We start from the raw sequence: 14731 nt of genomic DNA, 5'->3' as shown, positions 1-14731 counted from the left end.
CGAAGACAGCGTATGGTGAGAGTGGCTGCTCCAGCCTCCCCTTCCTCCCTCCCACCGCTGCTACCAACATGGCCACTGTTACATGGCCACTGCTACAATCCCGGACAACTCGGCCCTGCCGCCCCCCCCCCCCCCCCCCCGCCCCCGCCCCCGCCCCCCGCCACGGAATATCGGGACGTTACCGGGCTTAGTTGGAGGGCAGTCCTAGAACGCTGCCTTACAGAGACGGCTGCAGACATGCAAGCCGTCTGCTACATCTAGGCGCGGTGGGAGCCGTTTTCCTGGCATAAACGGCGCCATGTCATGGCCGGCACTTCAACATCCTTGGGGGTTAAAATCATTTTGCCGCGCGCGCGCGGCTCTGCTTCGGCTTCAGCGCGGCAGAGGGGGGGCGGAGCTTCCTTACACATTCAGCTCCGTGCTGCTGCGCTCTGCTACTTCCGGGTTCGTCTCTCTGCCGTGCGATCCTGAAGCCATTCAGCTCCGTGCTGCTGCCTCTCCTCCACAGCCTCCTCAGTCTGTTCCCCTTACAGCTGCCGCTTGTATCTCCGGGTCTGGTAGGACTGTTTAACCCCCTCCGTGCCACAGTACTGTTGCTTGGTTCTCACTTTTAAGTGCAACAGCTTTCCACCATGTCAGACCCTTCTGCAGCCGCCAAGCCATGGTACCATGCCTGTACTGCTTGTAGGGAACCCTTTCCCCGGGGGCAGTCTGATCCGCACTGTACTGCATGCCGAGCTCCACCGCAGCCTCAGTCGCCCGCTGTGTCGCTCCCTGCTTCCTCTGACCCGCCTGACTGGGCTAGATCCCTGTCCCAGGCCGTGGAAAGCCTCACTCATGTCGTGGGCCGCCTAATAGACAGGCCACCTACCCCGCAGGACGCCACTCTGACTGTCGCGCCCTCCGGGTCCACTGCTTCTGCCGCTGCAGCGGGTTCACCCTCTCCTAGTGACCCCTCCCGAGCTAGGCACTCTCAGAAGCGTATTAGAGTAGAGCGAGCCTCCTCCTCGGATGCCTCCCTCTCCCCGCCACGCGTGCGCACCCAGACGAGCCTCTCCTCTCCAAAGGATTCGCTCTCTGAAGGTGAATTGGCGGCTTCAGATTTGGAAATGGACTCGGCCCTGCCGTCCAAGCTAGCCTCAGCGATGGGTCAACTCATCTCTGATATACGTGACACCTTTAAGGTGCAGGATGACCCCCCTAGCTCGGACGTAGCTAGCGTCTCCTTTATCAGACCCAGGCAGGCCTCAAAAGTCTTTCCAATCCACTCTGATTTCTCCTCCGTGGTGTCTAAGGCTTGGGCTCGCCCGGACGCCCGTTTTGTCAACCCAAAGAAGCTGGACATTTGCTATCCTTTTCCAGCCGATGTCGTGGCCACCTGGTCTTCCCCACCCAAGGTGGACCCCCCTGTGGCCCGGCTGTCAAAGAACACGGCCATCCCTGTTCCCGACGGGTCCTCTCTTCAGTCAGCGGAGGACCGTCGCATGGAGACCCTGTCCAAGGGCATTTTTGCTGCCTCCGGTTCTGCCCTCAGACCGGTTTTTGCCTCTGCTTGGGCAGGGAAAGCAATCTCTGCTTGGGGTACGCAGCTGGAACAGGAGTTGGACTCGGACATCCCCATCCAGGACCTACGTTCCTTGGCCCAGCTTATTATTCGGGCCGGGAATTTTGTCTGTGAGGCCTCCCTTGATGCGGGAGCCCTTATTGCACGCTCCTCCGCCCTGGCAGTTGCCGTCAGGAGGGAGCTCTGGCTGAAGGTCTGGAAAGCGGACGCTGCCTCCAAACGTTCCTTGGCGGGGCTACCGTTTGCGGGTTCCCGCCTTTTCGGGGTCCGCTTAGACGAACTTATTTCAGAGGCCACGGGTGGTAAAAGCACCCATCTTCCTCAACCCCAAGCCAGGGGCGCCCCCCGCGGACGCCCTGGTGCGTCTCGTTTTCGGTCCTCCCGCAGGGCCTCTGGGGCTCCCACCACAGCTGCCGCTTCGGCTCCTCCTTTTCAAGGACGTCTGGATGGCTCACGTCTCCGACGCCTGGGCCCTCGAAATTGTGTCCTCCGGATACAAAATCGAATTTGCATCCTTCCCTCCGGATCGGTTCTTTCGCTCCCGCCCCACGCGAGACCCGAAAGACGCGGCTGCGTTCTCCGCGGCCGTTCAAGCCTTACTGGACAGGGGGGTGATTACCCCCGTTCCTCTAGAGGAAAGATTCCAAGGGTTCTACTCGAACCTCTTTGTAGTTCCCAAGAAGGGAGGTTCGGTGCGGCCCATTTTGGACCTCAAAAAGCTCAACCGTTTTCTCCTCCTTCGACGGTTTCGGATGGAGTCCCTCCGCTCCGCGGTGGCTTCCCTGGAGCAGGGAGATTTCATGTCTTCCATCGATATACAGGATGCCTACCTCCATGTTCCGGTAGCCCAGTGTCACCATCGCTTCCTTCGATTCGCCGTGGGGGACCTCCACTTCCAATTTGTCGCCCTTCCCTTTGGACTGGCAACAGCCCCCCGGGTGTTCACCAAGGTCCTGGCCCCGGTTTTAGCCTTACTCCGTTCCAGGGGTGTTTTTCTGCTACCGTACTTGGACGATATCCTCATCAAGGCTCCGTCCCTTTCTCAAGCGGTTGCCAGCGTGGATCTCACTCTAGAGACTCTGGCGAGGTTCGGTTGGGTCATCAACTTCCCCAAGTCCTCTCTTCCCCCCCTCCAGACAACTCGTCTTCCTGGGAATGCTTTTAGACACGGGAGCGGCGGAGGTACGTCTTCCCTCGGAAAAACGTCTGATCCTCCGTGGGGCGGTTCGGGGTCTCCTTCTCCACCGTCGACCGTCCTTCCGCTTCTGCATGCGGGTATTGGGGCAGATGGTTGCCTGCTTCGAGGCGATCCCATTTGCGCAGTTTCACTCCCGCCCTCTCCAACGGGCGATCCTCTCCTCCTGGGACAAATCGCCGCAGTCTCTGGATCATCCCTTCCATCTTTCGCCTCCGGTGCGGTCATCTCTCCGCTGGTGGTTACAGTCCCCTCTTCTGGGCAGGTCCTTTCTGCCACTCAACTGGTTGGTGGTTACAACCGATGCCAGTCTCTCGGGCTGGGGAGGCGTGTTTCCTCCCCGATCCGTCCAGGGCATTTGGTCTCCATCGGAGTCCAAACTCTCGATCAATGTCCTGGAACTGAGAGCGGCCCTTCTGTCTCTACGACACTGGACTCATCTGCTGAAGGGTCATCCAGTTCGTGTACAATCAGACAACGCCACGGCCGTGGCGTACATAAACCACCAGGGGGGCACTCGCAGCGCTGCAGCGATGCGAGAGGTCACCAGCATTCTCCGTTGGGCGGAAGCCCACGTCCCGGCCCTATCTGCAATTTTTATTCCAGGGGTGGACAATTGGGCGGCGGACTTCCTCAGTCGCACCACCGTCGACCCCGGCGAGTGGTCTCTTCACCCGGAGGTATTCGAGGCCATTTGCCTTCGTTGGGGCATTCCGGACGTGGACCTCATGGCCTCAAAATTCAATCACAAGGTCCCCGCCTATCTGTCCAGGGCCAGGGATCCGGGAGCTTGCGGAGCCGACGCCCTCGTTCTTCCTTGGCGAGGCTTCGCGCGCCCATACATATTCCCTCCCATCCCTCTCCTGCCCAAGGTCCTTCGGAAGATCGCGGCGGAAGGCGTCTCGGTGATTCTGGTCGCTCCGGACTGGCCCCGCCGGTCTTGGTATGCCGACCTCATGCTGCTCCTGGCAGACGCGCCCTGGCCACTGCCCGCCAGGGAAGATCTTCTCTCTCAGGGACCGATCTTCCACCCGCGTTTAGGGTCCCTACGTTTGACGGCGTGGTTGTTGAGACCACCGTCCTGACACGTAGGGGCTTTTCTGCGGACGTCGTCCGCACCATGATCCGCGCCCGTAAGCCGTCCTCTTCTAGGATCTATTATAGGACCTGGAGGACTTTTTTGGGGTTCTGTGCCGAGCTGGGGATTCCTCCGCTCCGCTTTTCTCTCCCCACCGTTTTGTCCTTCCTGCAGAGCGGACTGGCCCAAGGTCTAGGCCTTAGTTCTTTGAAGGGTCAGGTATCTGCGCTGTCCATTTTGTTTCAGCGCCCACTGGCCCCCCTTGGCCCTGTCAAGACCTTCCTTCAGGGCGTGGCTCACGCGGTTCCCCCGTATCGCCCTCCGGTACCGCCCTGGGACCTGAACCTGGTTCTCTCAGCGCTCCAGGCTTCTCCTTTCGAGCCTCTGCGGACGGTTTCCTTGCGACTTCTGTCCTGCAAGGTTATTTTCCTTGTAGCCATCACCTCTCTTCGGAGGGTGTCCGAATTGGCTGCACTCTCCTGTCTGGAACCTTTCCTAGTGTTCCACCAGGACAAGGTGGTTCTTCGTCCGGTCCCTTCCTTCCTTCCTAAGGTGGTCTCCGCCTTTCATCTGAACGAGGACATCGTTCTCCCCTCTTTGTGTCCTTCCCCTTCCCATCCGCGGGAGAGGAAGCTTCATCGCCTGGACGTTGTCAGGGCGCTCAAGATTTACCTGGAAGTAACCAGCTCTTTCAGGCATACTGACTCGCTCTTTGTGGTCCCGGAAGGGTCGCGCAGAGGGATGGCGGCATCCAAAGTTGCTATCGCTCGTTTTGTCAAGATGGCTGTTACTGAGGCTTATCTCGCCAAGGGCAGGGTTCCTCCCCTTGGTGTTACCGCTCACTCCACTAGAGCGGTCGGGGCTTCCTGGGCTCAGAGAAATCGGGCTTCTTCGGAGCAGATTTGCAAGGCGGCCACTTGGTCCTCCTTGCACACCTTCACCAAGTTCTACAGGGTGCATACTCATGCGTCGGCTGACGCTGCTTTAGGCCGTCTGGTGTTGCAGGCGGCAGTTGATTGATGCCTCTGGTGTTGGTTGAGTTTGTTCTGGTCCCTCCCTTCTGGGACTGCTCTGGAACGTCCCATGGTTTCCTGTGTCCCCCAAGGAATATGGGCGAGAAAAGGAGACTTTTGTATTACTTACCAGTAAAGTCTCTTTCTCGCTCTTCCTTGGGGGACACAGCACCCGCCCTTCATTGGGTTACAGTTGTGGTTCCGGCTTGGTTGCCCCCGTTGGGGCTCGACAGTTCTTTTTCCGGTTGGTGGTTATCTTTCACTACTTGGACACGCAACTGGCAGTCTCTTCTCCAGGCTGAAGGGTATAGCTGATGGAGGAGGGGCTTACAGCTTTCGCTTAGTGTCACGCCTCCTAGGGAGCAGAGCTATACCCCATGGTTTCCTGTGTCCCCCAAGGAAGAGCGAGAAAGAGACTTTACTGGTAAGTAATACAAAAGTCTCCTTTTTGTGCTGGGTGAATCCTGTGTGCAGATGTTCAACTTGCTCATGGGACTTGTAGTTTCAAGTGTTGGACATCTTGAGATAATGAGGCAGAATCTCCACCTATGTTTGAAAAGCTGAGAAACAGTGGGCATCATATAGAGTGACTCATGTAAGCGCGATTTTTTTTATTTATTTATTTTATATAAATTTCTCATTAACTTACACTTGGTATTGTTTATCTATATTAGTATAGTGTTACAGGTTTGTGTAAAATAATACAATCGTTGTCACAAACCACAAAAATTCTAAGGCTGGTTATACACAAGACGATGGTGACTCCAAGGTCCTTGATCACAATGGCACAACGATCTGCTGAATTTGGCGGATCATATCAAACTTGTAGTTTTGCCTGACAACAGCCAGAATCTTCTTGCTTGGTCGATGACATTTCCACCAGGGAGAAGTCTGCTGGCAGCCATTGTGCTAGTTTACTGCCCCCTGCTCTACGCCCCTTTTTTAATCTTAGAAAATCCCTTTAATGCAATATGCATATGGTTTGAAACTGCAGATTATTACTTAAATTATACTGTAATAAAGAGATCAGCAACCTTCAGCACTCTTGAAACTGCAACTTCCAGCATCCGCACATAATAGCCTGTTCTTGTAACACCCATCAACGTAAAAGGAGAATTCTGGGAGTTGCCGGAGGTTGCTGATCCCTGCTGGAGTTGGAATACATACAAGGTAATAGCTCTAGTAGTTGTCATGATCGTTTAAATACAAGCACTCATATGCGTATAATAATTACATGACCTGTTTGGAGTGTTTTAGGCTTCGTTGACATCTGCTTTAGGCCGCATGGCGGAAACTTGATGCACGTCGATATACTCGGTGGTGCCTGACAAGTGTCGTTTGTGTCCACCATCTGACAGATTCATCGTTTCTGTTATTTTCTGGGATTATTCATAAATTATGTCTAATCTAATCCTATGTCGTCTCGCTTTTTACATAATCTATGCATGGCTTGTAAAATTTAATTATGACCTTTCTCCCTGTAGACAACTGTCCCATGTTGCATATCCCAGGATTAACATTCCCTGTGAAGGAGTATCTCTTGGAGGATGTATATGAAATGATAAAGTAAGTATGAGTTGACAATGTTTTTTGTATAATGGTTAATTTGAAGGGAGGTTTTAGCCCCTAAACTACCACCAACCTGATATTCAAGATAATGAAAGGTTCACACTGACGTCCTTTATTCAGGGAAATTCGTCATAATGTACACTGAACGGAAATATAAACGCAGCACTTTCGGTTTTGCTGTCCATGGAGGGCCCCCCATAAACCATTCCCGGTCTCTTTGCTACAGGACTAGCAGCCATCCCACAGCCAAAGCTGGAAGAGTGCCAGTCTTGCTCTGGCTTCCACCTGGCTGCCACCCCAGGTTTTGGCCAAGAGCCAAAAGTCTAAGTCTGGCCTCTACCCGGAGGGAAAGGCCAAGTGGTTTGCAGAGGGGCAAGGAACTAGATTGCCACACACAACCCCCCCCCCACCTAGACCACATAAAGGGGTACCCATAAGGGCACTGCCACCCTGAACAGCCCTGGCTCTCCCTAAAGAGACCAGGTGGTATGGAGACTTTTTAGCAGTGCTGCATGGTATGGAGACTTATTGGCAATGCTCCATGGGAGAATAATATGCAAAGAGGTATCTCCCAGGGAAAGAGAACGATGGCTAGCGCCACCTTGTGGATGTCGCTCCCTGTGAGTTGAAATCCATCTTTCTAACAAGCTTTAGAATATGACAGGGAAAAAGGCCAAGACAGATATCCAACTGTAGACAGTTGTTTTGGGATACTTGCCCCTCATCAGTACAGAGTAGGATTCTGGCTGGCTGGGTGTGATGCCTTGAACAGCTGAGGCAGAATGTTGGCTCTCCTGTGTGGAGCCTTATTGGCAATGCTCCATGATTGGTGTTTTCCCTTATCAGATTCCAAAGCTTGTTAAAAGGCCTCTGTCACCAGATTTAACCCTATTAAGCTAGCTGACATTGGCGATGTGCTAATGTCAGCTAAACCTAACTAGCCTATTCCTACTTTTATCTATGCCCCCGTTACGCCAGAAATCGAACTTGTATAATATGCTAATTAGCCTGTGGGGGGGGGGGGGGGGCGTTGTTCCTGCTACTAGAGGCTCCGTTCTCCCACCTTTGTCGCCTCCCTCCAAGTCCTGATTGACAGGGTTAGGCAGCGCTCGCATCCGTCTGCCAGCCTTGTGCTCTGGTGAAATTCGGCGCAGGCATGGTGAAGAAGCTGGCAGCCTTCAAGTGTCTTTCCCTCACCGTGCGAATACTGAACGGCGCGAGTTTTCACCAGAGCACTGGGCTGGCAGACAGATGCAAGCGCTGCCTGGCCCTGTCAATCAGGACTTGGAGGGAGGCGACAAAGGTGGGAGAACGGAGCCTCTAGGAGCAGGAACAACGCCCCCCCCCCCCACCTGCTCCTTAGAGGGTAATTAGCATATTATAAAAGTTAGATTTCTGGCGTAACGGGGGCATAGATAAAAGTAGGAATAGGCTAGTTAGGTTTAGCTGACATTAGCACATCGCCAATGTCAGCTAGCTTAATAGGGTTAAATCTGGTGACAGAATCCCTTTAAACAAAATCGGACTTTGACACATAGGGAGCCACTTCCACAAGGTTGCGCTAGCAAGATGGTTCCCTTTTCTTGGGAGATACCTCTTTGTAGAGACACACCTGCTGTGTGGAGTGGGCCTTATTAAGCCTGAGCTAGTAGGTACAATGGCACCGTTATGAGGACAGACAAATGTAATGTGTTAAGTCACCGAGATGGTTGAACTTGAAAATAAATAGTACTGACTTGTAATGAGTGTGAGGGTATTTTCACGCTGCATTTTTTCTGCGAATATTTCACCTCTGAAGCTGCTGCACTGGCACGGATGAATCGTCTGAGTAATTCAGTATTTAATCTTCCCTTTTTTTTTTTTTCTTATGCTTTCATTAGATTCCGTCCAAAGGAAAGTGATTGCCGACCACGCACAAATAGACGTTTTATGCAGGGACTTAACACTCGTCCGGAGAAATCTGAAAAGGAAGAAATCTACAGGGAGCGCTTCCCAAAATATTTACAGCAACTTCGAGGAACGTGAGTGAGCATCTTTCTGATAAAACTGCTTTAGTCATGTCTGCTTCATGTGCAGTTGTCTGATCAGTGACAAGTCTGCAGGCAACTCGTGTGGATTGTACAACTGCAATTTATTTCCAGTTAACAGAAGGCTTAGTGTACAGACAGCCCTTGGGTCCTTTTTTAGGTCCTCACAGCTGAGTCCAAAGAGGTTCCCCAGTGCCCAATTGAATCACAGGTAAATCCAATCGAAAAGCGGAAAACTTCCTTAATGTCCAACAGGCATTAACCACCTCAGCCCCCCTAGCTTAAACACCCTGAAAGACCAGGCCACTTTTTACACTTCTGACCTACACTACTTTCACCGTTTATTGCTCGGTCATGCAACTTACCACCCAAATGAATTTTACCTCCTTTTCTTCTCACTAATAGAGCTTTCATTTGGTGGTATTTCATTGCTGCTGACATTTTTACTTTTTTTGTTATTAATCGAAATTTAACGATTTTTTTGCAAAAAAATGACATTTTTCACTTTCAGTTGTAAAATTTTGCAAAAAAAAACGACATCCATATATAAATTTTGCTCTAAATTTATTGTTCTACATGTCTTTGATTAAAAAAAAATGTTTGGGTAAAAAAAAAATGGTTTGGGTAAAAGTTATAGCGTTTACAAACCATGGTACAAAAATGTGAATTTCCGCTTTTTGAAGCAGCTCTGACTTTCTGAGCACCTGTCATGTTTCCTGAGGTTCTACAATGGCCTGACAGTACAAACACCCCACAAATGACCCCATTTCGGAAAGTACACACCCTAAGGTATTCGCTGATGGGCATAGTGAGTTCATAGAACTTTTTATTTTTTGTCACAAGTTAGCGGAAAATGATGATTTTTTTCTTTTTTTTTTTTTTTCTTACAAAGTCTCATATTCCACTAACTTGTGACAAAAAATAAAAACTTCCATGAACTCACTATGCCCATCACGAAATACCTTGGGGTCTCTTCTTTCCAAAATGGGGTCACTTGTGGGGTAGTTATACTGCCCTGGCATTCTAGGGGCCCAAATGTGTGGTAAGGAGTTTGAAATCAAATTCTGTAAAAAATGACGAGTGAAATCCGAAAGGTGCTCTTTGGAATGTGGGCCCCTTTGCCCACCTAGGCTGCAAAAAAGTGTCACACATCTGGTATCTCCGTATTCAGTAGAAGTTGGGGAATGTGTTTTGGGGTGTCTTTTTACATATACCCATGCTGGGTGAGATAAATATCTTGGTCAAATGCCAACTTTGTATAAAAAAATGGGAAAAGTTGTCTTTTGCCAAGATATTTCTCTCACCCAGCATGGGTATATGTAAAAAGACACCCCAAAACACATTCCCCACCTTCTCCTGAGTACGGAGATACCAGATGTGTGACACTTTTTTGCAGCCTAGATGGGCAAAGGGGCCCACATTCCAAAGAGCACCTTTCGGATTTCACTCGTCATTTTTTACAGAATTTGATTTCAAACTCCTTACCACACATTTGGGCCCCTAGAATGCCAGGGCAGTATAACTACCCCACAAGTGACCCCATTTTGGAAAGAAGAGACCCCAGGGTATTCGCTGATGGGCATAGTGAGTTCATGGAAGTTTTTATTTTTTGTCACAAGTTAGTGGAATATGAGACTTTGTATGAAAAAAAAAAAAAAAAAAAAAAATCATCATTTTCCAATAACTTGTGACAAAAAATAAAAAATTCTAGGAACTCGCCATGCCCCTCACGGAATACCTTGGGGTGTCTTCTTTCCAAAATGGGGTCACTTGTGGGGTAGTTATACTGCCCTGGCATTTTCCAGGGGCCCTAATGTGTGGTAAGTAGGTAAATGACCAGTGAAATCCGAAAGGTGCTCTTTGGAATGTGGGCCCCTTTGCCCACCTAGGCTGCAAAAAAGTGTCACACATCTGGTATCGCCGTATTCAGGAGACGTTGGGGAATGTGCTTTGGGGTGTCTTTTTACATATACCCATGCTGGGTGAGATAAATATCTTGGTCAAATGCCAACTTTGTATAAAAAAATGGGAAAAGTTGTCTTTTGCCAAGATATTTCTCTCACCCAGCATGGGTATATGTAAAATGACACCCCAAAACACATTCTCCACCTTCTCCTGAGTACGGAGATACCAGATGTGTGACACTTTTTTGCAGCCTAGGTGGGCAAAGGGGCCCATATTCCAAAGAGCACCTTTCGGATTTCACTCGTCATTTTTTACAGAATTTGATTTCAAACTCCTTACCACACATTTGGGCCCCTAGAATGCCAGGGCAGTATAACTACCCCACAAGTGACCCCATTTTGGAAAGAAGAGACCCCAAGGTATTCGCTGATGGGCATAGTGAGTTCATGGAAGTTTTTATTTTTTGTCACAAGTTAGTGGAATATGAGACTTTGTATGAAAAAAAAAAAAAAAAAAAAAAAAATCATCATTTTCCACTAACTTGTGACAAAAAATAAAAAATTCTAGGAACTCGCCATGCCCCTCACGGAATACCTTGGGGTGTCTTCTTTCCAAAATGGGGTCACTTGTGGGGTAGTTATACTGCCCTGGCATTTTCCAGGGGCCCTAATGTGTGGTAAGTAGGTAAATGACCAGTGAAATCCGAAAGGTGCTCTTTGGAATGTGGGCCCCTTTGCCCACCTAGGCTGCAAAAAAGTGTCACACATCTGGTATCGCCGTATTCAGGAGACGTTGGGGAATGTGTTTTGGGGTGTCTTTTTACATATACCCATGCTGGGTGAGAGAAATATCTTGGCAAAAGACAACTTTTTCCATTTTTTTATACAAAGTTGGCATTTGACCAAGATATTTCTCTCACCCAGCATGGGTATATGTAAAATGACACCCCAAAACACATTCCCCAACTTCTCCTGAGTACGGCGATACCAGATGTGTGACACTTTTTTGCAGCCTAGATGCGCAAAGGGGCCCAAATTCCTTTTAGGAGGGCATTTTTAGACATTTGGATACCAGACTTCTTCTCACGCTTTGGGGCCCCTAGAATGCCAGGGCAGTATAAATACCCCACATGTGACCCCATTTTGGAAAGAAGACACCCCAAGGTATTCAATGAGGGGCATGGCGAGTTCATAGAAATTTTTTTTTTTTGGCACAAGTTAGCGGAAATTGATATTTTTTATTTTTTTCTCACAAAGTCTCCCGTTCCGCTAACTTGGGACAAAAATTTCAATCTTTCATGGACTCAATATGCCCCTCACGGAATACCTGGGGGTGTCTTCTTTCCGAAATGGGGTCACATGTGGGGTATTTATACTGCCCTGGCATTCTAGGGGTCCTAAAGCGTGAGAAGAAGTCTGGAATATAAATGTCTAAAAAATTTTACGCATTTGGATTCCGTGAGGGGTATGGTGAGTTCATGTGAGATTTTATTTTTTATCACAAGTCAGTGGAATATGTGACTTTGTAAGAAAAAAAAAAAAATTCCGCTAACTTGGGCCAAAAAAAAGACTGAATGCAGCCTTACAGAGGGGGGGGGGGGATCAATGACAGGGGGGTGATCAATGACAGGGGGGGTGATCAATGACAGGGGGGTGATCAGGGAGTCTATATGGGGTGATCACCCAACTGTCATTGATCACCCCCCTGTAAGGCTGCATTCAGACGTCCGTATGATTTTTACGGATCCGATCAGTCTATCAGTGGATCCGTAAAAATCATGCGGACATCTGAATGGAGCTTTACAGGGGGGTGATCAATGACAGAGGGGTAATCAATGACAGGGGGGTGATCAGGGAGTCTATATGGGGTGATCACCACAGTCATTGATCACTCCCCTGTAAGGCTCCATTCAGACGTCCGTATGATTTTTACGGATCCGATCAGTCTATCAGTGGATCCGTAAAAATCATGCGGACATCTGAATGGAGCTTTACAGGGGGGTGATCAATGACAGAGGGGTAATCAATGACAGGGGGGTGATCAGGGAGTCTATATGGGGTGATCACCACAGTCATTGATCACTCCCCTGTAAGGCTGCATTCAGACGTCCGTATGATTTTTACGGATCCGATCAGTCTATCAGTGGATCCGTAAAAATCATGCGGACATCTGAATGGAGCTTTACAGGGGGGTGATCAATGACAGGGGGGTGATCAGGGAGTCTATATGGGGTGATCACCTCCGTCATTTATCACTCCCCTGTAAGGCTGCATTCAGACGTCCGTATGATTTTTACGGATCCGATCAGTCTATCAGTGGATCCGTAAAAATCATGCGGACATCTGAATGGAGCTTTACAGGGGGGTGATCAATGACAGGGGGGTGATCAGGGAGTCTATATGGGGTGATCAGGGGTGATCAAGGGCTAATAAGGGGTTAATAAGTGACGGGGGGGGGGGGGGTGTAGTGTAGTGGTGCTTGGTGCAACATATTACTGAGCTGCCTGTGTCCTCTGGTGGTCGATCCAAACAAAGGGGACCACCAGAGGACCAGGTAGCAGGTATATTAGACGCTGTTATCAAAACAGCGTCTAATATACCTGTTAGGGGTTAAAAAAATCACATCTCCAGCCTGCCAGCGAACGATCGCCGCTGGCAGGCTGGAGATCCACTCGCTTACCTTCCGATCCTGTGAACGCGCGCGCCTGTGTGCGCGCGTTCACAGGAAATCTCGCGTCTCGCGAGAGGACGCACCGGCGCGTCCACCCAGAACAACAGGACCGCCGCAAAGACGCAATCCTGCGTACGGCGGTCCTGAGGTGGTTAAAGGGAACCTGTCACTAGGATTTTTTTGTATAGAGCTGAGGACATGGGTTACTAGATGGCCACTAGCACATCCGCAATACCCAGTCCCCATAGCTCTGTGTGCTTTTATTGTGTATAAAAACTGATTTGATAGATATGTAAATTAACCTGAGATGAGTCCTGTCCCTGACTCATCTCACGTACAGGACTCATCTCAGGTTAATTTGCATATGTACAAAATCGTTTTTTTTACACAATAAAAGCACACAGAGTTATGGGGACTGGGTATTGCGGACGTGCTAGCGGCCATCTAGCAACCAATGTGCTCAGCTGTATACACAAAATCCCGGTGACAGGTTCCCTTTAACCACCTCAGGACCGCCGTACGCAGGATTGCGTCTTTGCGGCGGCCCTGTTATTCTGGGTGGACGCATCTACGCGTCCTCTCGCGAGAGGCGAGATTTCCTGTGAACGCGCGCACACAGGCGCGCGCGTTCACAGGAACCGAATGTAAGCGAGTGGATCTGCAGCCTGCCAGCGGCGATCGTTCGCTGGCAGGCTGTAGATGCGATTTTTTTTTTTTAACCCCTAAAAGGTATATTAGACGCTGTTTTGATAACAGCGTCTAATATACCTGCTATCCTCTGGTGGTCCCTTTTGCTTGGATCGACCACCAGAGGACACCGGCAGCTCTGTAATAAGTAGCACCAAACACCACTACACTACACCCCCCCCCCCCCCCCCGACACTTATTAACCCCTGATCACCCCATATTAGACTCCCTGATCACCCCCCTGTCATTGATTACGCCCCTGTCATTGATCACCCCCCTGTAAGGCTCCATTCAGACGTCCGTATGTGTTTTGCGGATCCGATCCATGGATCCGCGGATCCGCAAAACACATACGGACGTCTGAATGGAGCCTTACAGGGGGGTGATCAATGACATATAGCCCATATAGACTCCCTGATCACCCCCCTGTCATTGATCACCCCCCTGTAAGGCTGGCTCCATTCAGAGGTCCGTATGTGTTTTGCAGATCCATGGATCGGATCCGCAAAACACATACGGACGTCTGAATGGAGCCTTACAGGGGGGTGATCACCCCATATAGACTCCCTGATCACCCCCTTGTAAGGCTGGCTCCATTCAGAGGTCCGTATGTGTTTTGCGGATCCACGGATCCATGGATCGGATCCGCAAAACACATACGGACGTCTGAATGGAGCCTTACAGGGGGGTGATCAATGACAGGGGGGTGATCACCCCATATAGACTCCCTGATCACCCCCCGGTCATTGAACACCCCCCTGTCATTGATCACCCCCCCTGTAAGGCTCCATTCAGCGGTCCATATGTGTTTTGCGGATCCGGTCCGTGGATCCGCAAAACACATACGGACCGCTGAATGGAGCCTTACAGGGGGGTGATCAATGACAGGGGGGGGGATCAATGACAGGGTGGTGATCACCCCATATAGACTCCCTGATCACCCCCCTGTCATTGATCACCCCCCTGTAAGGCTCCATTCAGACATTTTTTTTTGGCACAAGTTAGCGGAAATTGATATATTTT

At 50.2% G+C, this 14731-nt stretch overlaps 1 protein-coding gene across 2 annotated transcripts in view; it reads left to right on the top strand.

The window, feature by feature from the left end:
- DHX36 (DEAH-box helicase 36) overlaps positions 1-14731 on the top strand; it is a 93450-nt gene that overhangs the window by 18975 nt on the left and 59744 nt on the right. For both annotated transcript variants that reach the window (XM_040428129.1, XM_040428128.1), the window contains 2 exons: positions 6335-6416; positions 8300-8440. In XM_040428129.1, the coding sequence (XP_040284063.1) occupies positions 6335-6416; positions 8300-8440 (223 nt within the window). The remainder of the gene's footprint in view (positions 1-6334; positions 6417-8299; positions 8441-14731) is intronic.

This window comes from Bufo bufo, chromosome 4 (genome assembly GCF_905171765.1).
Source record: "Bufo bufo chromosome 4, aBufBuf1.1, whole genome shotgun sequence".
Taxonomy (NCBI): Eukaryota; Metazoa; Chordata; class Amphibia; order Anura; family Bufonidae; genus Bufo; species Bufo bufo.
This window is presented reverse-complemented; position numbering and strand designations above follow the sequence as displayed.